The sequence below is a fragment of the Lytechinus variegatus genome, chromosome 5 (genome assembly GCF_018143015.1).
Source record: "Lytechinus variegatus isolate NC3 chromosome 5, Lvar_3.0, whole genome shotgun sequence".
In the NCBI taxonomy this organism is placed as follows: Eukaryota; Metazoa; Echinodermata; class Echinoidea; order Temnopleuroida; family Toxopneustidae; genus Lytechinus; species Lytechinus variegatus.
In genome coordinates this window covers 21,129,962-21,155,064 of record NC_054744.1, presented here as the reverse complement: position 1 = coordinate 21,155,064, position 25,103 = coordinate 21,129,962, and the positions used below count along the sequence as shown (strand labels likewise).

At 36.9% G+C, this 25,103-nt stretch overlaps 1 protein-coding gene across 2 annotated transcripts; it reads left to right on the top strand.

The window, feature by feature from the left end:
* The first annotated feature begins 4,331 nt into the window (after window positions 1-4,331).
* On the top strand, window positions 4,332-24,525 carry LOC121415706. Of its 2 annotated transcripts, XM_041609016.1 has the most exons (16): window positions 4,332-5,085; window positions 11,917-12,151; window positions 13,481-13,542; window positions 13,902-14,009; window positions 14,566-14,766; window positions 16,026-16,145; window positions 16,754-16,867; window positions 17,519-17,635; window positions 18,156-18,359; window positions 18,807-18,905; window positions 19,181-19,456; window positions 19,800-20,048; window positions 20,276-20,467; window positions 21,484-21,981; window positions 22,610-22,762; window positions 23,196-24,525. In XM_041609016.1, the coding sequence occupies exons 1-16, from the start codon at window positions 4,866-4,868 to the stop codon at window positions 24,119-24,121; spliced, it is 3,774 nt and encodes a 1,257-aa protein (XP_041464950.1). In that variant the 5' UTR covers window positions 4,332-4,865; the 3' UTR covers window positions 24,122-24,525. The 2 variants fall into 2 exon arrangements, with proteins under 2 accessions (XP_041464950.1, XP_041464951.1); XM_041609017.1 differs by lacking the exon at window positions 16,026-16,145 and having other exon boundaries at window positions 4,335-5,085.
* The last annotated feature ends 578 nt before the right edge of the window (window positions 24,526-25,103 follow it).

The window sequence follows — 25,103 nt, the reverse complement described above, 5'->3', positions numbered from 1 at the left end:
AACATTGTTGTGCATAATTTAGTCTAAGTATACTGTAACTTTATTTTGTGGAATAACGCGAAAATTGAAAATTACATGGGACTTATTTATTTTAATCAAATATCAAGTTTTGATGTAATTTTCAATGTTTATCTCTTCGTAAATCTAAATTAACTTGCTGTTGGGATGGACTCTGGCTTTAATGATCCTTCTTATTCTGAAGAGAAGTTAGAAATAGAGAGACAGAGAGAGAGAGAGAAGAGAAACGAGATTATGACGTCACCCGACAGCTGTCAAGGTTGTCATGTGATTGACCTTTGACATCTCGACAATTCATCAAAGTCATTTTGTGGCGGTACAAAGCAATCTCTCTTTTATCAATAAAATCACGAAACGTCTGAAGTAAAAGCCATCCACCTCTTCTCACCCCCTTGACCTATGATAGGTAAGGGAAACCTGAGACAAGGATTGTGATGCATATAACACTTAATTATATGCTTACGAAGCATTCGATTATTTGAGAGAAATGACAAGATCACTTTTTTTTTAAAGAATACTTATTTCCAAAATTCGCAAGTGAGAAAAAACGATCTAGCAAGATAATACGATTATCTTTAACTGATGATTGAGTTTGCACTCCACGGTCCCACCCTCTCGATTTTAACATATATTTTTTTACGGTACTTAAATTATAGCCTATTATAACCCTTCTGTCAAACATAATTATATTCTTACTAGTTACTTTCGATTCACTTCATATTCTTTCTAACGATGCTATTGTTTAAATATGATAATGAAATCTATTGAGCCATATAAGAGAACGTTGGTTTACGTGCACAGTGTTGATTCAAAGGGACTTTTACTAACACTGTTAACCATGTATATATCTTAGGGTTAATTATCACGGTTATGAGAAAGAAAGATCGGCTACAAATACAAAGTACTTGGCATCATCAGTAAAATAATAAAATGGCATGCCATTTCATCTAATCGGGTGGAATCGATTAGCGATAACACGGCCACAGTGGCCGAGTGGTCTAAGGCGCCTGGCTATACATGGAAAGTCCGGAGTTCGATCCCCGGCCGCGGCACCTATATGCCCGTGAGCGAGGCATTTAATTTACAATGCTCTTTTATCCTGCTTCCAAATAAATGGAAATGCTAAATGCATTATTGGTAACTAGGTGTGCACTCGTTGGTTTTTTAAAAACATATATATATATATATATATATATATATATATATACATATGCTCTTTTATCCCGTTTTCAAATAAATGGAAATGCTATTATCATGATTATTGGTAACTTGGTGTGCACTTGTTTGAAAAATGTGTTTTTCATAAATTTATTTTGAATCATTTCATTGATACACAATAAACATTCCGTATGCAATTTAAATTAAAAAAAGTTTCCAGACAGTTTTGTAATGAAATATAACATACGAAAGACAAAGGATACAAAATATGTGACATTGTAATAAAACATGTATTATGATACAGAAATGTAAAAAAAATGTATATGAAATTGAAATCCACGTGAATCATTATTTTTCTAAAGATTCATTTGACATTACTATCTTTTTAATACATTTTCTTCTTCCATTTCAATATTGGCTTTCAATCTTAAATCAAGCAAAACTCGGGTGTTAATTTATATACTTTCTAGAGGTGGAAATAGGATCTAATAAATGGGTTATCAAAAATATCGTTAACACCAAAAATAAATTTAATAATCGATAACATATATCATGTATGGAGGTGCCGTGGCCGAGTGGTCTAAGGCGCCTGGCTATACATGGAAAAGTCCGGGGTTCGATTCCCGGCCGCGGCACCTATGCCCGTGAGCAAGGCATTCAATCTACAATGCTCTTTTATCCTGCTTTCAAATAAACGGAAATGCTATATGCATTATTGGTAACTCGGTGTGAACTTGTTTAAAACAAAAAAAAATGTATACGGAGGTGCCGTGGCCGAGTGGTCTGAGGCGCCTGGCTATGCATGGAAAGTCCGGGGTTCGATCCCCGGCCGCGGCACCTATGCCCGTGAGCAAGGCATTTAATCTACAATGCTACAAAGTAGAAATAAATAATGAAGAGGCAACAATTTCGAGAATTCAGAAGAAAAAATGGCGGACTGAAAACACCCCACACACTTTAGTCTTTCACAATAGTTCTGGTATATCGTATATCTCATAAACGCGGGTAGACCGAAAATAACCACAGTTCAATGCAAAATACAATTCCCCGATATAGAAAAGGATCGTAAAACTCATATTTCATGGAAATTGGTCACAATATACCGAAGCAATCAACCTGTTAAAAGTCAGTTTTCTAACTTGGTGACGGATAGACAAAACAGTTATTTTGTGCCATAGTTATACTCTAGATTCCAATATTGTTCTTTAAAAAATGTATTCTATTTATTCTGATCTGTATGAGACAACCCCCCACATGGGTCAGATTGATGAAATTTAGAACGTCCATTTCAGAAGAGTACGGTTACAGAAAACACGATCTTATACCGATTAGTTAATAAAAAGAAAACGACGCCAGTTTTTTTTATAACATCGGTCAAAGGGGAGTGGTTAACAAGTTGGGATAATAGACAAAGCCCTCTCTTTCTCTACACACTTCTCACCCCCCCCCCCTTATTCCCCTCCTGCCACGTATGTTAAAACTCTAAATAAGCACTAGAGTCAACCAAGGATTTGCTTGTAATTCCTTGGTTCAACCAAACTATTTCTAGAGAAAGAGCCGTGGTGTAGTGGTTCTGACTCTCGCCTTGTAAACAGAGGGTCGTGTGTTCGAATCTCACCGGGGTCTAGTTTCCTTTGGCAAGGCGTTAATCCACACTTTGCCACTCTCTACCCAGGTGCTAAATGGGTACATGGGTACCCGGTAGGATGCGAAAGATATTGTATGTTTGAATTTGTCAGCGCCATAATATGGCTGCAATGAATGCAAGGAATGTTCCAAAGGGAGTGGAAATTGTGCACTTTTCGTGCGGGATTGAAATGAATCCAATGACCGGGGTAATAATATGCTGTAAAGCGCTTTGAGACTAGAAAAAGCGCTATGTAAAAATTGACCAATGACCGGGGTAATAATATGCTGTAAAGCTCTTTGAGACTAGAAAAAGCGCTATGTAAAAATTTGCCATTATTGCTATAATTTCACATGTACATAGTAAATGAGAAAAACTAGACCTATCTTGAAATAAAAAGCCTTTCTTTCCAACGTTTTTTTTAAATAAAAATACTTAATTGGGTCTAGTATTCTACTACTTGTGAACCAAAGGAAGAAAATGCCTATAACATAACGAAGCCTTAAAATCTTAAAATTTAGAAAAGGGTCGTCAACATTTTCAATTTACTTTTCACAGGTAATGACATATGTTTTTTTTAAGTACAAAATCTATTGAGGTTCTTTCACCCACGTACATCTCGATATAAAATGTCTATATTGACAGAGTCTAAATTGATATTTTGCCGGCATATAGACAATGTGTGGTTATCTTTCCTCTTGCAGATGAAGTTGTGATCATAGTTAGGTGACCAAAGTTCTAAGTGACAATACTCCATAAAATATTGCTGGAATGATTTCAGGGTAAATCTCATGCAGGCACAATGTTGCTTCGACCCCGTGGACGTAAGGCGTAACATTCGGTAGGCATCGTCAATATATTCATCCAACAATAACAACAACTATTATAGTATTGTCACACGTAACATGAATTCTGTGTGATTTTAAAAATGTTTTACAAAGCAAGCCCAAATTATACTGCTTTAATCAATGCCTGCGACCTTCACACACACATACGCACAAAATCCGATTAACGTAAACCTGTTTTTAACCTCGAGGTCACTGTGCTCCTGCAATCATTTACCAAATTGATCTTTGATCTAAAGCCTCGTTTGCTTATCAATCATTTTTCACCACTCCACAAAAAAATAATCACAAGAAGAAGATGAAATGGAAAATGGATTACTCTCCTTGAAAATGGAAAAGGTTGGGACACTGGTATTCTATTCCCATGCATCTTCGATAAACTTCACTAAATTTTCAAGTTAGGCTTATTGACTAAATGATGATCGATTAATTTCCTCTTTTCCGAAAAAGCCCTCCCCGTAAACCCTTCCTCTCTCTTGCTGTGTTGGATAATGGTAATCTGCTTCCATTGTTAAAAAAGATGACGTCATTTGTAACGAGAGAAATTAGAGGAAGCGAGAAATGGTTGGCTATGACCCGAACCAGCCTACGATATGCGCCTTTAATCTTGGTATTCACATAGGCGGGGCGTTACATCTTGCAGAAGAACCGAAAGTTGGACTGTTCAAGCTATTGTTATTCATCGACGATCAAATACAATAGGAGCGCAGTATGACGGTTGACTGTCCCAACACGATGGGTATTCATTCGAAACCGTTTCCTTTTATGCATCCCAAAGACTTCGAAGGTCTAGAAAAAAAAACGTTGATGTAACAACACAACCTGGAAACAAATACAGTTTTCGGAATTCGGGGATGAATATGAATGTTTTAAGTCGAGATTTTTACACATGGAACAGATGATGGATTGAAGTGCATCAGAAAGAAGGATATTGGTTAGCTTTGACTTCTTAACGCCAACGGTAAAAACGCCAATTTTATGGGAGACACTTGTTGTTATTATGCAGAGCATTAGTCATCGGCGAACCACACCTAACTCTACGTAGAAACCAATACCGTCGCATCGCCCTGTGTACACACACTCGCTCGAAATACACACACGAATTCCTTTTCGCTCCTTCATTTCTCACCGTGCCGTCGAGGAGTAAGAACCGTTTTTTGGTGGAGGCACGTTTTTAAAAGGAATATCGGTTCTTATATGCATTTATTGACGGCACGATGGAACATCTCAACTATACATCACCTTTGATGAACATCATCGTGGCCTTTCTCTGTCTTGCCTTTTCTGTCAAATCAACCTCCTCATATCCTACAGGAGCACCTACGACGACATGTACATCTCTGACACCGGGACATGGATCCACCCCTCAAACTTCTCCCAGTCCTTTTCTTATTACCCCTCAGTTTCGGAATTACGGACCGAGTACGCCGATGCAAGGTGAGTTGCGAAGCACCTGTGCTGCAAATTTACGGCATATTTGACATTGTTGTCTACATCAGTCATGCAAAATGTGGCTTGCCATGTGCATCCCTGTGGATGTTCTATTACACCAATCCACCGTGTTGATATTTGGAAGAAACAGCATAAAAATGGAAAGTTTTTTGTTCAGTTCAAGCATGCTTACCCATCACATTATCATTGTGAAAATGAATTTACCACTCAGATCAGGTTAATGCATATAATATAGGCCTATACTTGCAGCTATACAGTTTGGCTGACATTCTGTTCTGTCAAAATGAAAAACCATATGCATGGGTGTATGATTCATTTCTTAGCTCTAAAAAATATTTCCCTGTGGTACTTAAAAAGACCATAAAAATGAAAAATGTCATTTCCATTCAGTACAGTAGCTCGAACTTTCCTTTCTATAAATCATCTTCAAGACTTCATTCTCAAGTGCTTCTATTGAAATGTTAAGAGCTGATCTCCGACATTGTTCAAATTGCATGCCTCTGCTCTCTGCTTTGAGAGTAATTCACTTTCACTTTCTTTTCCCTCTTCTCCCTTTCCCTTTTCTTCTTTGCTCTAAGCTTCCGTTATTTTATACATTGTCTTTTCTTGGCAATATTCAATCCTTTAGATATCTCGGAACATTAAATTTGATTGGTATGATGATGCGCCTTATAATGCACCAGTATTACAATCCATATTTCCATAACTTCAGTACTTGTGATGTCACAGCTACATGTAAGACCCGGATGTTAACTTGTAAACAATGATAACAACGATAAGCGAAGGAAGGAAGCGTTTTTCATTATTTTGTTCCAAATCAAAGAAGAAGAAGAACATAAATTTAGAAAGAAAATGGAAGAATTTATCACAGCTTTGGACTGACTTTGCCTGTTATCAAACACGACAGAGAATAAAGAACAGGGTTGGTCTATATACATGTAGGTCATTACTAAACATGTTCTTTTATCATAAGAAACTCATAAGGGAGATTCATTACTTGTATTTGTCGTAAAGATAAGGTGAACCTTGGGCTAAGTTCATGTTTACTCACTGCCTGAGTCAGTTCATTGATATCGGTTTAACGCGTGTGAAATGTTTACAAAAGAGAGTTCGCAACTGTTTGCTAGGAATTGATATGAAATGATTGAATTGTATTTTAAAGGAAATTTAAATAGGCGCCCTCCTCAATTTGCAGCACATGAAAAAAAAAGGTCACAAGTTTAGGTCCATTCTTATAAATAATGTCCACAATATACTGTCGGGATTAATAACAGTTACATTGTAATTGCTACCGAAGGGGGGGGGGGCGTTTCATGAAAGGACGTTTTATCCGACAAGTCCCATTTTGTCCGACAGTTACCATAGGAACAGTGCCTCACAGCCAATCAAAATCATGTAAAGATGTCAGATCTGACAACTTGTCGGATGAAAATATTGATGAAACGCTCCCCGGGTCAACACTGAATCAATCAATCAAACGATCCAATGAAACTCCTAAACATGTAGCCTAGCCATACCATGCTATCCGAGATGATGAATAAAAATAATCTTTGAACAAATTCCTCCGAAAAAGTATAAGAAACATTACAAACCTATAAATGTACATACAAATTATTTTTTTTGGGTAAATTTTTATCGTTTTTTTTCTGGGAGGCACTAACATGTACAGGGTCCAAAATAGGTGATTCAGAATCATTCATTCCATCACGTCATCTATCTGGTATATATACAACAACGGGTTCATTCTATTAAACTTACTAATAATACTGTTTGTCACTTCACCCATGGCTTAAATAACTCATACAAAAGTTTTGACTACAAAATGAACAAAATTGCGGATATATGTCTGACAGTGGGTTGATTGTCCTTCATATAGATTTTTATGGTCATGAAAATTACGTATTCTTTTCCCCTTCAAATTTCTTGTTAACATGATTATAAGGAAGGCATTATTTCGGTTTTCATGAATAATGAATGCTCCAAATAACGACAGTGCTGATGTTGTTACAAACTCTATACTAGGCCTATATTTCATGTCTGACAATTAAGACAATCGAACTAAATGACGTGACTATTCTTGGTTGCTCAAATTGATCAAATATGAAAATGAGCGCCGACTGTGTGAGATGTATGGCGTCCTTGTGAAATCAATAACCTTCATTAGTTAGCCGCTCGCAGTATCCCTCTGAAGTGTTAGATTTAATCAGACAAGTCAGATCTGATAACGTTTCAGAATGTAGCTCCTAACCATACACGAACGATTATTCGCACCCCTCCCTGAAGACCAAGATACATTATGTGCCATACAGGTGTACGTGTCCACCCCCTCCCCCTCTATTGACGCTTTTCCGCTGTGTTTAAATTGACACGGTGATTAAAAATGCGGACGAAGGACGAAACCATGCAGTCAAACACTTCCATTATTGTCTGAAAATGGTCATGGTGGATTTAAGAGTACACAAAAGATCCATGTCGTTGGTCAAATCGGGCCTATGCAAATGGTTATTTCCCAACAGTTGAACACAAACATGACCAAATTAATGTGAGGCCGGAGAAGCGTGATAGGCTTCAGAGGAATTTTACAGTCGCGATTTAAAGTTTGCTTTTTGATGTTCATCATAGATGGTGGGGGGGGGGGGGGGTCGCCCCTTGCTCTTTATTTGCCCCTCCCCCCATAAAGGGTTTTCAACATACATGTAGGTCGACTTATAGATTGGTGGGATAATTAAATTCTTACTGTTAAAATGCTACGCAGCATTTGGAGGTCAGATATTACTTTGGCAACATTAAATCGATATAAATGCCAGTTTTTAAATGTCACTTTCTTCAGTTATTACGTTGTGCATAATATATACTGACCACCTGATATTAATATTTGGAATGATTGGATAGGGTACAAGCAATCAAAGGTTCGAATCAAATTCACGTGATTTATTTAGGCCAATGTCATTAATCGCACATGGCGCTTCTACTCGAGATGAAATTACACTTTCATCTTTATGGGGCGATATTGTTACCATGGTAACACGTTTCCATTCCTCGGTATACCATTAGGTCAAAAGCGGCCTGCACATCGGCTAACTTCTGATGCGTACTTAATTCATCAAACGAGATCCGTGATTATGAAATGTGATTAGAATGTTCAATTTAAATGCACAGTATTATCAAACCGGGACATGATGTGAACACACTGGGAGACTCTTATAAGTCTCAAATTACATTTAAAAAATTGAACTATTCTGAAGAGTAAATTGAGTTGTCACAGAGAGGGTGGATAGGCTATACGTCCCCGGGACGTACATGTATACATCAGTTAATGAAAGAGAATAATAATAATAAACAAAGGGCGAATTATAGTGCAAACAAAAGCGAAATGAATTGTTAAGGTAAATTCCATGGAATGATTTATGGTGCAATTTTTTTTTCTTTTTGGAGCCGATAAAAGTGTAATATGGATAAACAAATCACTTTACGGTTTACGATGACTAATGGAATTTACCCTCCCTAAATATATGTATTCACATTTTCACAACCCTTATAATTTCAAGAAGCAGTGATTTATCATTCCCAAATGATCTACGTCATCAGATAAGAATTCACATTATGGTAGGCGTGTGAATCTGAATTCAATAAAGCTAAGCGTCTATTGTCCAATGCACAAGGGTAAATGGGTATACAGGCAAATGGGTTTGTGCATGCACAAAGGATTGTGATAATATTTACTGAAGCGGAAAAGTAATATGTTCTTTTCTTCACAAAAGTGATCCTTTTCACGAATAAAATGATGTCTGAAAGTGACTCTTACTCATCGTCAATATCTTATTTCTTTAAGTCCCAACCGGAAATGCTCTTCATTTTGTTTCCGGTGTTGAATATACAGTATATTTATTTTTTTGTGTTTTATAATCTATATTCATAAAAATAATCTTCTTACACTTGAACATTGACCTGTAAAGATTACACGTATAATGAATAGGTTCGAAAACAACGAAATGCTGTTGGCCTACATGTATGTTATTGCTAAAATATTAGACCGCATGGCACTTAATTCTATTTTTGATTTATAAATTTCGTTTATTTTGTTTACATTCAATACTAATAACTTTTGTTTTACTTTATTGCTATTATTGATTATCATTTTTTTTTATTCATTATCACTTTACATGTATGTTATTGTCAGTTTTTTAAAGGGGGGGGGGGGTGACGACGTGTTGTACCAGGATATTTTGATGACGGGGTGCAAGTTGAAATGAAAAGTAGTTGACCATTTCTTCATCTTAGATCACTTGTAAAAAGTAAGGAGGCGGTCTTGCCCCAGCCTTTCAGGCACTGACCCTATGGTGAAACTGTTAATAATTATTACAATTTCATTATAATTACCACCACGACCATTATAGTCACCTTGATCATTCATTACTATCATTCTGATAAATTGTTATGTTTTCTGCAATGAATGCTTAAAATACAACCCGTATATTTTAATCATGTTTTACATTTTAATTGGTACAGGTTTATTTTAACACGCATCAGTTACATTTTATTTTGTACCTCGAATTTACGTTGCTACTGGTTATTTTGACGTTCATTATGGTACGTTTTATTGCTTCGCCCAGGACTGTCGGCGGGGCCAAGACCTCCCTTAAAAGTAGCATTGTATAGCTTCACCATGCAGTGGTACACCAAGAAGTAATAGTATAGTAAATAAATAAATAAACAAACAAATATAAATGTGACCAGCAGCGTAATGAGCAAAAAACAAAACAAACAATGAGGGGGCAAAGCTTGGCTCGTTTGGCATAAAAATCATTGTAAAATGCCCAGAGTGAGCAAAGATATTGACCGTTTTGAAATGAAAATCTAATTTTATGAGAGATTATTGACATGTTAATCAGAAAACACGTCTACATGTGACCCACCTTTTCTTTTCATTTTATTTTCTTGATCGGGGGGATGGCCCCAAAGCCCCTCCCTCCCCACATCTTAACGCCAGTGGTGAGGGAGGGACAGAAACACGTATGACTATCCACGTGATTGCAATTTGCATCTCGAATGTCTTTAAGTCGATGTTCCAATTTCCACGAAAGTTCTCAATAATCAAGTCAATATGAAAAATGAGGTGATGCAGACTGCGTCCTCCAAAGTTATTTGAATCTCGTTCATGATTCTCCACTTTTAATACGTGGTTTGCTCAGCTCTTTCGCTGATTTTTTTTACATCGCTCATGTGACATTATGTTCTCTTTTATTCCATAAATGCAAATATGCAATGCAAATATGAAGTGACATACAGTGTATCAACCATTTTTTGTATAATGGTACCCATTTCTTAAAGTTATAAGCTATCAGTGGCGTAATGAGCCAAAAGTTCGAGGGGGGGGGGGGTGGCATGGCGTATCGGACAAAATTTATAAAAAGTTGCGAGCGATTAAATATTTTTAACATATGTCCATTCGTGTTACAAAAATCAAATTTTGTGATATATTTTGACACAATATTAGAAATAATACATTTCACCCTTCTCTCTTTCCTTTTATCTCTTCAATCTTGGTCATGAAAATATGGGAGAGGAGGGGGCATCTGTCTGGCATTGTATAAGCTAGAAGGCCCTACTTAGGTATCAGAGGGTAAATTTACACTTTGGCAGCATTCATAATATACAAAAATATAGGCCTAACTAAATTAATGTTTGGTTATTATTCATTTTTATTTTTTGCCTACCTGTATAGGCCTACATGTACATCGAAATTACATATCATCCGCATTCATGATGGGTAAAAAATCCTGATATACTGACTTTTTCTTGCTCAATGAACTGTTTCAGTCCCCCAGAGCAATATACCCCCGAAATGAAATAAACAGATAAAATAAGACACTCATTAATGCAATGAGCCAACATTTCACTACTCATCGCACAGTGGTATTTCAACTGAATATTTACATGTATGCAGCGCATAATTATTAACGACAACTACCTGCACTTTTTGTTACAAATCCATAATTCATATCTATTGACATTCCAAGATAATGGCTCATCGTACGTCTCGGGTCAAAGCGGTATGTGTGATTAATCCATCTTCGCAGTCAACTTCAAAGAAGTGGACTATTTTATGATGACCACAGGACTTTAACTTGAAGACATGTCCGTTTGTGGTTTACACGTTTATATAATTTTTCCCATATAAGCCTACTATACATGGTCCTGGACGCGGTCATGCATTAACGAAGAATATATATTTGATTTGCATAAATATTTTCCACTCGTGTTTTCATATGCATATACACCATACATGATAAACAAATAAAAATAAAAATCATATTTCATAATGATACATACATGATAAGCAAAGGATATTACATGGATTACAATATAAAGTAAAAAAAAAAAGGTAGACACCTAAAAAAAGTATTTAAAGTCTACGGCAATTAAGTTGAAAAAGAGGTTTCTGCCTCGTGTCTCTCTCCCGTGCAGTGGCATAGGAGGGACAAACCCTGACAGCCATTCTTACATGAAGGGGATGCAAAAAAAAATAATAATGGGGAGGAAAGTGATGAAGGAAATGATGGGGTGGGGTCGAGAGAAAATTGTGCAAGTTTAATTAAAGGAAGTTGGTAGGGCTGACAGTTTCAGCGCTTTTCCCGCTTTTTGCAAACTTTGGAAAGGGGACAAGTTTTGCGCTTGCAGCGGGGACCGCTTTTCCTGACACGCCACCGTTCCTAATTTCTTAGTTTTGTACTAATCGTCACTTTTTTATAAATATAGATCGTTGTGATCATTGTAATATATTCATTTAATGTCTCCCTTCTTTCATCCAAACAGTAAACCTGACGTCCACCAATGGGACCCCATTCAAGGGATTCATGGTTCAAGCCCGGGTAGTAGGCACACATACACCTGTTGGTATATTCAGCGATACATCATCGGTTGGTCAGCGGATAGATTGTTCCAGTACCTTTGCTAACACTCTCACTCATATCGACCGCAACCCAAAGACATTGGTGACCGCAGTCTGGACGGGACCCTCAAACGCCGACGGCGAGAACATTGAATTTGTGTAAGACATTTCTAGATTAATGAGCATGTAGTATGAAAGGGTTTGTTTTCACGAAAGTATGATTAAGCCATGACTTTGTGGACATCTATAAAATTTGACATAATTAACAATGGGATTTCCAAGAAGCTTGACTTTACGACCAATTTCAAGAAAGGGAACAATAATTGTAAAACTATATCAACATGATCAACACAATCGGTCTATAGTAAAACTTTTCATGTTAAATGCTTTTTTTCCTAACCAGCATTTGGTCAGTTCATACATATCTTTCCTACATGTACTTTATGTATTTTTGGGTTTGACTAAAAAAAAATCTGAAAGTTTATAAAGTACAGAAGAAAAGTATGCATGAGGAAATAACAGCGTATGCGTCGGGGGAGGGAGCATTCGCACCCCAAAATAAAATATTTCGATAGGGCAAAATGGGTTCCCCCCATGTGCCCCTTAAAAGATAATCAACTATTGATTTTAAACACGAAATTAGATAATAAAGGTACATTCCTTGTCCAAAAAATAGTTTTATAACTGATAATTAGAAATTCTCACTCTTAATGGGGTCCTCACGCTGATAAGTTTATTTAGTATACAGATGGTACTCTTGACTCTCTCGTCCTTCGACGAGTATGCCCAATGCCCCGTGAAACATACCAGTAAACCCTTTGATTTTCCTTCTAAGTTTTCTAGCAAAGTAAAACCGCATATTATAAGTCAATGTTTCTGAAAGGATTAAGGAATGGAAAATACGACTATCTGCAGGGTATTTAGCATTGATAGTTTTAAAAAGTAATGCGAAGTTTAGACTTCGACAACACCGTCATGAAATGGCAGCAAGGAAAAAGTGCTAAAAGGCCAAAAAGAAAGAGAGTAAACCTACAAGTATGCCAAAACTGGGGGCGGCAATCGGAGGGGGGGGGGGGGCACACTGCCTCAACTTTGGAAGCATTAAAGTACCCCTTTTTACCCGAGAAAAAATGATGCCTTTAATACAGACATGTTTAGCATACGTGTCCCTTCCATCTTAGAAGGAATCGTTTGCGAGTGTCACTTTGCCTTGTTATAAGTGCCCATTCTCATATCAGATGAGTTGCCCTTCTTCAACTCGCTCTATTCATTTCCGATCAGCGTCCGCTTTCATTATTTACCTTTTCTGTAACCTGTTGCAAAAGCATCTTTTGATTAAATAATCTTTTCAAAGTTTGTAAGTGTATTTAACTATACTTGGATTATCAGTATTGTAACTGCAACATACATGATTAATACAGAGATTCATGGCCACCTTGATGGAATAATAACTTTTCAATGCTGTTTTCATTTTGTGTGACTTTCCAGAGGGACATTCGTTCAGGATCTGAATACTTACTGGACGTTCATAAGGTCAAGCGTATTGACAGGTCAGTACCACTTTTTAAACGATAATGTATACATATCATATTGCATCCTCCCTGAAAAAGAGGATTACAAAAAATCTGTCCATCAAACACACAAAAACCTACAAATATAAACAACGAAAAATCGTCATAAACACGCTTACCTTCAAGATCACAGTTGTGTGTTGCCATATATTCGTGTACTAATGCGTGTTGAAACGCAATATACTGAGAGGGTCATCTGCTCCTGCCCAATCGCTCCTTGGAGATAAAGAAGCAAAATAAATACATTAGACCCTAATGAATAAATTAATAAGTACGCTAGCAAAAAGATAAATGTATGAAAACACTAATAGACAAATATTCTGTTAATCTCTTTACAGATGCTTGTTTGCCATCACCTTGCCAGAATGGGGGTACATGCTACCGATCAGGTACAGAGGGTTACCTTTGCAGCTGTCCGGCAGGTTTCACTGGTAAAAACTGCACAGGTAAACAAAGCACCAGGTTCTTTTCTAAGCACGAATTGAGGAGGAACAACAATTTAAAATCTATTTCTAATCAACATCGGTTATTGTTGTAAGCGCCTTTTTGATGGGTTTTCTAAACTGTTTAAGAATCCGAATCCGTATATGGAGTGCTAAGGTATTCAACTTTTACTCATCACTTAAAATTCGGCATAATCGGTAGAGGTATTTAGTAGATTCTAAGATCTCATTTAAGGTTCATTATTCTGCAATAGGCCTATGTTATTTTTTTCTAGTGCGTACGATATTTGATGTTGATCTTTTTAGTTATTTCAGGGACCCGAAGCAAAAGAGATGAAATAGATTAATATGAAACGGTTCTTTGCTAGTATTTGGGGTAAAATATTATATTTAATTTTAGTTATGTTTCCTTGTGCATATATTGCTCAACTGGGTATTTTGAATTATCATAACCAAACAACGAATCAAGGCCCACTTAAAGCTTCAAATTATTGATAATGTGAATGACTTTGAGATGAAACAATTTTAAAGATTCCTTTATTAATTTTCCTCCGAAAAGAACTGTCACCATGCGTAGACAAGGTCGCAACCTGCGGAACGCAACACAAGCACTGCTATGTCAGTAATACGGGGAATGGAAATAATTTCGTTTGTGTGTGTTTGGACGATACATTTTCATACGATGCACCGTGTGATGAAATGACCACAATGCCTCCTACCACGGCCATTCCGACAACATTACCAACAACTACAGAAATTGGTAAGTAAAAGCTAATGATTGCGGAAAGGTTACCCTTTCCACTTCCAAGTGTCAAAGACAATTTAAATCATTTACGTATTGCAAAATAACAATATTGCAATAACAATGATAGTATATTCAAAAGTTTTTTTTTTACTCTTGCTGGTAAACTGCAAACCTTCTTTTCAGTTCGGAGTGATTCGATACTCAAAGATATATTTTACTTTTTTGTTGAATTTAAACATGAATTAAATTCGCGTTCATTTATAGTTAAGGTTGCTGTGGGGTCATTATGATAAGGATCGATTTCATCTTGGTAATAGGGTATTTATCAGTCACAATTTAAACTTTATTATTAAGAACTTTGGTTTCCAAGTTTTACATGTTTGAATGCTCATGATTGCTTTTTATAATCCCCCTTTTCAGGGGCGGCGCCACGGGGAGAGGGCACGCCCCTTTGATATTTCAAGAAGTGAACAAATTAAAGAAAACGAAAGAAAAGAGGAAGAAAAGGGAAGAAGAGTATTAAAAATATGACGGCATATCTAAGTATTCTTTTCCCACTGAATCATATAAACATAAAAAAGGTTTAAACTCCTTAAATAAGATTATCGAAGTATATGGGTTTGAACCAATATTCATTATTATACGCAGGTGGTTCTTTTTCAGGTAAAACTTTTTTTTCGAGATTTTTTTTTTATAATAATTTGTGATTTTCATTAAACCCCTTTTCAGTGATATTCACTAATGGGCTATTCCACATCCGATCCCTTATAATGTTGGACATTCGTAAATCTACTTGTCTCTGTTTTAATTTCATAGGGAAAGTACTAATGTTTATAATGTTCTTGTGTAATTCAAAGTAAACTTTAGAAAATGAGGGTCGATCGGCACTAAAAATGTTGATTATTTTATTTCATTTCAAAAGTTCTCTATTATTAGAAGCTCCACATTCTCGCGTATTTGTGAGCGAAAATCACCAACAGTACTCTAACATATTTGTATTTATATGTTATCAAATGCAGGAGTGTATTATATTTACTGTACGTTGAAGACTAACATACACATGATACATGTGCATATTACTCGGTGCAGTAATGGTAATTGTTCTACTTAATTATCCACTTTCTTTATGATTTACTTTATATTCATGTACTTTTCTCCATTGCACCTGTTATACCCGTGTTCATTAACCACATTCTCCTTCCACTATCTTTCCATACCACTCTGCACCCCACCTATACCCATTTTCACCCCTTCATTAAACCCATCCTAAACAGTTCACCCATGTTACTCTAGCCCATGTCAAAATGGCGGGATATGTCATCTTAACTCTGCTGACGATGTTCAGTGTTTCTGCTCGGGTGGATATACTGGTACTAGGTGTGAAATAGAGCCAGGTAAATAAAGATACAGGGTCAGAGTAGGAATCCCTGGGGAACACTTCTCTCGAAATTCCTTTGAGTATTTGAAAATCAATTGGTTCTTAACCAAAACGAATAGATCGAAATCATAAATACCAGTGAATTTTCGACAATATCCTACTTTTTTTAACATCCGATTTAGCATGGCCTAAATTTTCTATTTGGCGGTAAGGCTATGTAACTTGAAACATTTTCAAATTTTAGGAAATGCTTGTCTTAATGTATTCTAATAAGTTCATTATCACACTTCTTTTCATTTGATTTATAACTCATGAATACTAAATGGTACTCTTTTCTGCTTGTATGGCACAATTTTCGCAGATCAAATAGTTCTGCTTGGGCCCAGATAATAATTGATTTAAAAGTTAATTGAATAACTAATGATCACCTTTCACATTGTTTTACATGTATACACAGTTTTCTGCTTTACGTTGGGGAAAAACAAACAAATGTAAACTAATTTTCACAAATGATTTGAAACATTTTATTGAAAATGAGGTGCTTTGCTTTATTTGTAAGTGAATGTAAAAATCCTTAAGATATTCAAATATGTATGTTTTTTAAAAAACTGTTTTCTTTATCAGATCCGTGTCGATCACAACCTTGCGAAAATGGTGGCGTTTGTACCAAAACTGGACCATTTTCATACCAATGTGAATGTCAGACCATATACACCGGACCACAGTGCCAGTATGAAGGTAATGGAAGATAGAGATATACAGCTACCGCATGGACTTTGTCAAAGTAAAAAAAAAGGGTGATTTTAGCAGAAAAATTGGCAATTATATTCTTCTGTGAATCCCTTACAGGGGGAATCGTGTAAGTTCTAAACAATAACAACCAACGCAGTTTTTCATATCAGTTATCAAACCAACAGGAATTTCCAGGTAATTAAAACCAAAGGATTCACACAAATTGTCATTTAATAACAACTTGAAACAATTACATGTAGTTGTTTTTAAGTAATTGATATTTAGAATTATGTAAAACATATAAATGAGGCATGTTTCTTGTTGACTTTTGTATTATTTTTTTTTCAAACATGCAAATAAAATTTGATAGGTTCAATATCATGAGCTCAATTATGCTGGAAATGTTTAAGAAAATGGAATAACAACATTCCGAATTCAGGATGATTGTTATCACTTTCCTCCAGGGGATTCACTTCATTAATGATAGAGTAACTTGGAGAACGTTTAACTTTGTACCATTTTTCCAAAATAATAACATATCATAAACTGATAACCATGGTGAAGATATTTACCAAAGCCAAGATCAGATTAAAAAAAATGTTATATACATGTACCTCATACTAACCCTATCCTCTTTGTTTTATTTATTATCTTCAGTTGGCTGTGCCTCCTTTCCATGTCAAAACAATGGTCAGTGTACCAGTTCAGGGATCTATGGCCAGGATTACCAGTGCTCGTGTCCTCCCATGTACTCTGGTACCAACTGCGAAACAGGTGAGCTATCAATCCATACTCCCCCCCTTCAATTTTGCTCAACTATATTCCCCTTTTCTTTATCTTCCCCTTCTCCTTACAAATTTTAAAACTCATTTATTAGTAACTAAATCTTAATAACATAAATTTCTTTCCTTGAATCTTCTTGTTTTGTTTATCTCGTACTATTAGATGTTTTTGTTTATCAACTCAATAGAAATAAAAACAGACCAGATCGTTGAAAGAAGAGTTGAATCAAATTGACATTAACTTTATTTTGCTAAAAATCTCATTTGCTTTTCTGGAAAAAAAATGAGATAATAAAGTTTTTGCAGATCTTAATATGACACTTTCAGTGTTTCTATTTCATTCAAACAATCTCAAAACAATTATTGACTTGTAGTGCAAATTGTAGTCCAGCCTTACTAACAATTAATGTGGATTTTTTGTGATTGCCATGATAGAAATCTTCCCTTCCAAATTTTGTTATGTATTTTGACTGTTCAAACTATTATGCCACCACCATCAATATCTGTTTTAGAAATAGACCCATGCCAATCTGCTCCTTGTATGAATGGAGGATCTTGTAACAGACGTGGTGACATCATGGGTTTCAGATGCAACTGTTATAATGGATACACAGGCCTCACGTGCGAGATTCCGCCTCCACCTACAACTCAGCCACCACCTACAACACCACCACAGTCTACTACAACCCCACAACCAGTGGACTCCACTACACAAAGTGAGAATAAATTCTCATCTTTCATTCCATCAGGGTTTTTCCAATATTTTTTTAATTTCTGTTCTCATCTGGTGTTTCTCTCTCTTTCTCTCTTTTGTCCATTTGTCTCTTTCTTTTCCTATACATTCCTCATCCTAAATTATTTGTGTAATGAGGTACATGTAGCACTGAAAATTTTACTTTTTGCATAGAAATAATCTCTCCTTTTATTTCTGTTTTTTCTTTTGTTCTCTCCCTCCTCACTTCATTTTGGAAAGAAATTTCTGAGTTATACTACATCCAATGTTTTATCAATGTGTTGCTTTGTTTTCAATTTGTTTTACCCATTTATAGTGAAAGAATTATAAGTGATGGTGTGACTACATAGATGCAATGTCCTCACTCCCATATGTTGTAAGATGTAATTTAGTATTCTTATGAAAATAAGTTTCAATCTCATTTCTACAGCTTCTGAAGAATGTCTTCCAAGCTGTTTGAATGGAGGAAGCTGCATGTCTGGTACCTGTGAATGTATGCCTGGATTCAGTGGACCTCGTTGTGAACAAGGTAGGACTGGACACATAAATTCTTGATTCTAAAGTTAGATCCCTCAGAGACACACAAGCTATATATTACCTCCCTTATTATCACGTTATGATTTATCGATTCAGGGCCTCTTTTGGGTGATTGTGGGTTGGCAGTAAGTTTCCAGAGATAAAAGAAGAGACCAGTTTCTAGTGGACAATACAAAGTATAGGAGACATATAATGGAAAATATCTTGCACAACTACATTGTAGATTACATATTTCAATCTCTCCTTTATATTGTTGCCTCCCATTAGATGGTCGACCATTCTTCATCAACTGCCCAGAAGGCGAGACATTGACCTATGACTTGGATGAAGGAACCAACGTAGCAACACTTGATATGGATCCCATTACTGCCACAAACTTCAACCAGGATGACCTGGAAGTGGTCTTCATCATTGGACCGGACCTGAACACCATCACCAGCTTGGAGTTCTCTGAGGAGTATGCCGAAGGACAGGTGGTGGTGGCCCAGGCTGTGGATGATCAGAATGGCAACAGGAACTGCAGCTTTGTGATCAGGCTACAAGGTAAAAAGCTTTGCGACATTGGGGTTTCTTCTTTGCATAATACTCCACATTGTTTATAAAGTTGATTATGTAATGCAAGGCAACATGAACCCCAGAAATAAAAAATCCTCCAAAATTCACTTTGGTCAATCATGTGCCCAGCAACCAATGAGCAGCGCAAGATCAATTTAGCTCCAAGTTTAAGTCCTAAAACTTAAAGTACCACTACTCTGCGATAATTGGCCAATAGATCCTTTCTATTAAGGACTACTTTCCATTGTATCTGAACCTTATTTAAAAGTAAGACAATGGATAATCACAGGTCATATAAAGGTTAAGAAAATACAATTTTCTTCTATTTCAGACAATCAGAAACCAGTGATCACCTGCCCGCAGGACATCATAGAGATCAGTACATCCTCAAGTCGACAGATCACTTGGCCAGATGCTGAGGTAGATGACAACGCTGACCCTTCACCTGAAGTGACTTATCTACCTCCTCGAGGGTCACTCTTTGATGCTACAGGAGAAACAGTGTCTGTTATTGCAAGGGCAACAGACTCCTCATCCAACTACAAGGAGTGCTTGTTTAGAGTTACAGTATACCAGAGAGGTAGGAAACTAATATCAAAACAAAAAGTAAATAACAGAAAAGTCAAACCAAAGTATTTCTTGTGCATCTCAACACAAATTCAAGTAATGAACGTCTTCATTTTGCTTGACAAGTTCCACACCTGATTTGCAAATTATGCACCTTTAACCCTAAATAGACGCCTAAGATATACACTTCTTGTCATCATAACATATCCTCATTATCTTTCAATGTCTTCTTAATTCCAGACTTTGACTGTGACCCATTCCCAGCCATAGAGAATGCCATAGTATCCTGTGATAATGATGCCAGTGGACGAGAATGCCAGATCGAGTGCAATCCAGGGTTCCTGAAGACAGTATCTAATGATGTCAGGTATAATTGTATAGCTGACAGCAGGGGTGCTTTCTGGGACCCTTCACCTTCAAGTACTTGTGCAAGTAAGTCATTTTATATTTTGTCTTACTTCCGTTTTTGACCCACCTCATGAGCTCTCAGTTTTTGTCTCGAGGTATTTGTGCTGCTTTTCCTATATACAGGCTTTGTTCTCCCCCTTCTTGGACCTACACCATTCTTGAGATTCCACCCAGAAAGGTGCAAGATACATTGTCCAGTATCTATTATGATCTCTTCTCTGCTTCCTTATAGAAGTCATATCTCCCATTAAATGAATAATAGCGTCTTACTTTCATGTATTGTGGTAAATCAATAATCATTAAAATCCGATCCTAATAAGCCAGTTAGTAGTTCCTTTCTGCGCATGATCAGAGGAAGGTCATTTGTACGAAAGTGACTTGGTGGTTTAAAATCTAATGAGATAAGCACCATTTTTGATGTCTTGATTATTCATGTATTCTTTTGAATAGTGGTTTTCATCTACATCCACAAAAGACAACAATGCGTCCACGAACGACTGGTATTTCAGTTTACCAAGTACATTGTGCAACATGCTATGATATGCATTTAAAGTATGAATGCAACAAATACCTTCATAAAGTGTTCATTGGTGTGCTATTCCAGTCACCTGGTCTATTCAATTTCTTCATCCTGCTATGTAAGGCAAGCTTACGTAATATCTTGCTTTGAAATCTGCCTATCATAATGAAAGAAATGAAAGGTCATTTGAAATGAAAGGTCATTTGACCAAAATTGTCCATAAAGTAACTACGAACTGGTCTATTGTTATTTACCAAATGAATACATGCATCTATCATCATCCTGCTTCTGGCTCTTTACCTCATAACATGCCTAGATCAAGGAAATGTACTTTTATTATTTTTTTTTATTATTGATAGCTTGCTCTTTTGAGGACTAAGTAATTCAATTAATAAATGATGAAATCAGTTCTGATTTAATCATCTCTAATCTCTGGTCAAACCCTCTCTGGTTTATCACATGAACAGCTGTAAAATTAGATTTATTAACAAGCACTTTGTATTTGATTTATCATCTCCAGGAGCCGAAACTGGGAATGGACTCACCAAGACAACCAGTATATCCTTCCCCCTCCAGTCAGTCATCTGTCCCCAACAAACCCCAAACTTCAAATCCTCAATTGCAACCAACATCACCAACACGCTTAACACGTACAACCTCTGCAACCTAGGGTCAGCATCGGCTTGCAGGGAAGGCAGTGTCGACACAGGATGTACTACAAACACAGCAAAGCGCAGGAGACGCAGCGATATCATCCTTTCACGGTTCAGAAGAGACAATAGCGTCCTGATGGTAGATATTGATGTACATTCCCCGGTAAATAGCAACTCAGATCAGGGGGCAATAGAGGAAGATATCGACCAGTTGGTGGATGGTGTCGTGGATGTCGCAAATAACGAAGGATTTGAGCTGACGGTTGGTGGTGATGTTGTCAACAATGTTCAGTCAGGAACAAGAGTTCCACAGGCATTCCAGTGGTCGTGTGGCAGTGGTATGGTGTCTTCAAGTTCAGGATGTGGTGAGTGTTTACATAATTCATGTAAAAACAAACTATTTGTGCTCTTTTTGTATCAGATTTAGAACCATATGCATTTTTTAAACAATTAGGTATACCATAAAGTAATGTAAAACTAATTGGAAAACTACACATTCATTTTAAGTCATGTTTTACAAAACAGGCTCTGCTATACTTGCTTGACAATAGTAGCTTGACTTGCTTTATACTTTGTACAGATTGTTTTCAAACAACTTTTCAACAGATAACTTAAGATTGATTATCATAAGACAATGTTTGAGAAAACCAACCACTCAATTGGTAATTATTGAAAATAAACCTTATGATACAATATTATTATGTTACAAGGCTTTGAAAATATTTTTTGTGAATGAAAACAATCAAGGGACATATAGTTCAATTTCCATTCAATATCAGAAAAAAATCAAAAACTAAAAATCAATATTATATTGTTCGAAATGAAATCTGAAAATAGAAATACTCTGAAAATTCTGATATGACTATAACATGATTTGACAGCTTATTTGACTATAATTTCCCCAAAACAACTCTTTTGGGACAATTGATGTCTGTAAGCTACTTATAAGACAAAGTGGTTTCAAAAACTTTTATCTTTGACTCTCTTCCACAGTACCATGTCAACCAGGAACCTACTACGATGAGAGGGACAATGTCTGCATCTTTTGTTCCAGTGGAACCTATCAGGATCAAACTAGACAGATCTCCTGTAACACCTGTCCTGGAGATTCAATTACAGATGCTACAGGATCTTTGTTAGCTGACTGTAAGTATCCACCTTTAACCATTAGTAAATCTGTAGTACATTAATCCCACTTCTGCATAGAGGAGAGGGACAAGAAGGGGGGGATGCCTGTAGTTCAGGGACAGGTATTTGCAAGTTGTAATGCCTTCTATTCATAAGAACTACTGGTAGCTGCAGGGAATTTCCTATACCCAAAAATATTTTGGTCAAAGTATTGTTGGGACCAGTGTCTTACTTATCATGAGGCCTGTCATTTATGATGTAATTCATAATTCTGCTATTCATAGTGTGAGCTGATAGAGCTCACTAATTGTAATGTATGGTGATTGACAAATTAAAATGTTGCTATACCTCTGCACATTCAATATCAATTAGTACTTGCACTCTTTAAAAACTATTGTTTCATGTACTGCCCTTTGCTCTATTGAGACTTATATGTTCTCGTTCCTTACAGGTTACGATCCTTCAGGTTTCGAATTGACATCAACACAATGGATCCTTGTCTACATCGGGTGTGGTCTAGCCGGGGCATTCATCCTTCTCCTACTCATCACGATCATCATCTGTTGTTGCCGTAGCAACAGTGAGACACCAAGAAAGGGCAAAGATGCTACGGATCACCTCACCTACCTCAACAGAGCATTTGAAGACGAGCATCCCAATGAGATGCATTACACCAATACATTGTCGCGAAACGGGTCGACCCTACCTATGAATGGCCATCGGAACAATGGTAACATCCCCAATGATAACAGATTGATCGAGATTCCAAGCGATCCAGCCGTCCTGTATGCAGAAGTACCTGTAACATCATTCAATGCTAAAGGATACAATGACTTCAACAGCAGGTCATCAATGAATGGGCGCGCTAATGGACATATTGATACCGTGTCAGCAAGTGTTGATATGGATACCATTCCCCGACCTCCATCGCTAGGTGCCCCTCCTCCACCCCCTCCACCTCCTCCAATGGAAGAGAAACCTACACGTATCCCAACAGAAGATGAACTTCCGCCCCCGCCACCAAACAAGCATCAGTTCAGTGGTATCTCTGGGGATTCGTTTCCTGCAGCTCCCCCTCCCCAACCCCCACAGGTGCCCGGTGGCCCTCCTCCACCGCCAAAGGTTCCTGGTAACCATGCTCCATCCCCCAAACTTCCTGGAGGCCGCTCTCCACCACCTAAACTTCCAGGCAACTCTACGCTACCACCCAAGGTCCCAGGTGGAGTTCCTGCTCCCCCTCCTCCACCCCCCATTCCGGGAGCTCCACCCCCTCCCCCTCTCCCGGGGATGAATAGCAACAACAACTCACACACCACCTCACCATCTGGTAGCATGACAAGTTTACAGAGCGATAAGAGGGGCAGGTTCTTGCTCTGAGCTGGTATGGCCCGAGGAAAATAAAAAAGAAATGACTTTGAAATGCAATGCATGATGAATTACTCCAAGCTTTCATTTGTTCAGTCTTGCAAGGAAAGATAACCAAAGTTACAAAGTGATTCATCTGAATTGAATACTTTATCCTATTCTGCTGTATTTTCAGGGAGAAACAGCAGTAGCTAGTATTATTAGAGATTAAAACCGCTGTCCTGAATGTTCAAATGAATACCTCATAGTGTGCTTTTGTTTTTTTTTTAGTTTATTTTTTTAATGCTAGCAATTGTGAAATACACAAAGATGGAAGAAATGCCTGAATGCCATTATGTTATTAAGTGCTATTACACACATTCTTGTCTTTTGTACATCCTATCTAAGTTTATGTGTTACCCCCCCCCCTTTTTTTACAGGATCTATGGCCTTTCAGTTTGTAGCCTATTTACACACAATGTTTGTGCTCAGCTCTAGGTATGCTTACATTTTGTAGGTGCTAAAACATAATTTGTACTCCTATTTATATGCTTTTGTATTAGGTGATGGGATTTCAGTCATTTGCATATGTATTTGAATTTATATCCTCTATGTTATATACAACCTGGGGCCTGTTTCATAAAGGAGTTTGTCATTAAGGCAGCTACCATGGAAACCTTGATTATGATTGGCTGCTGAGCCCTGTTACCATGGTAGTTGCCATTATGGTAAATTTACAACAGTTGCAAGTCCTTTATGAAAGGGGCCCAAGATCCGTAAATCATGTAAATTATATATCAGATATTAACTCAAATTAATGTAATAAGACAAAGCAGATGAAGAAGTGATATCTTTTTTCATCTTAAAAGAAAAGCATTTAATGAAATTACAGTATGCATTCTATTTCTGATGATTATAAGGGCATCATTTATATGCAATATAACTTATATTATTTGTAAGGGTCAGTAAAGATTATGATAGAGGGAGAATATTTTTTATTCTTTTGAAATTCATC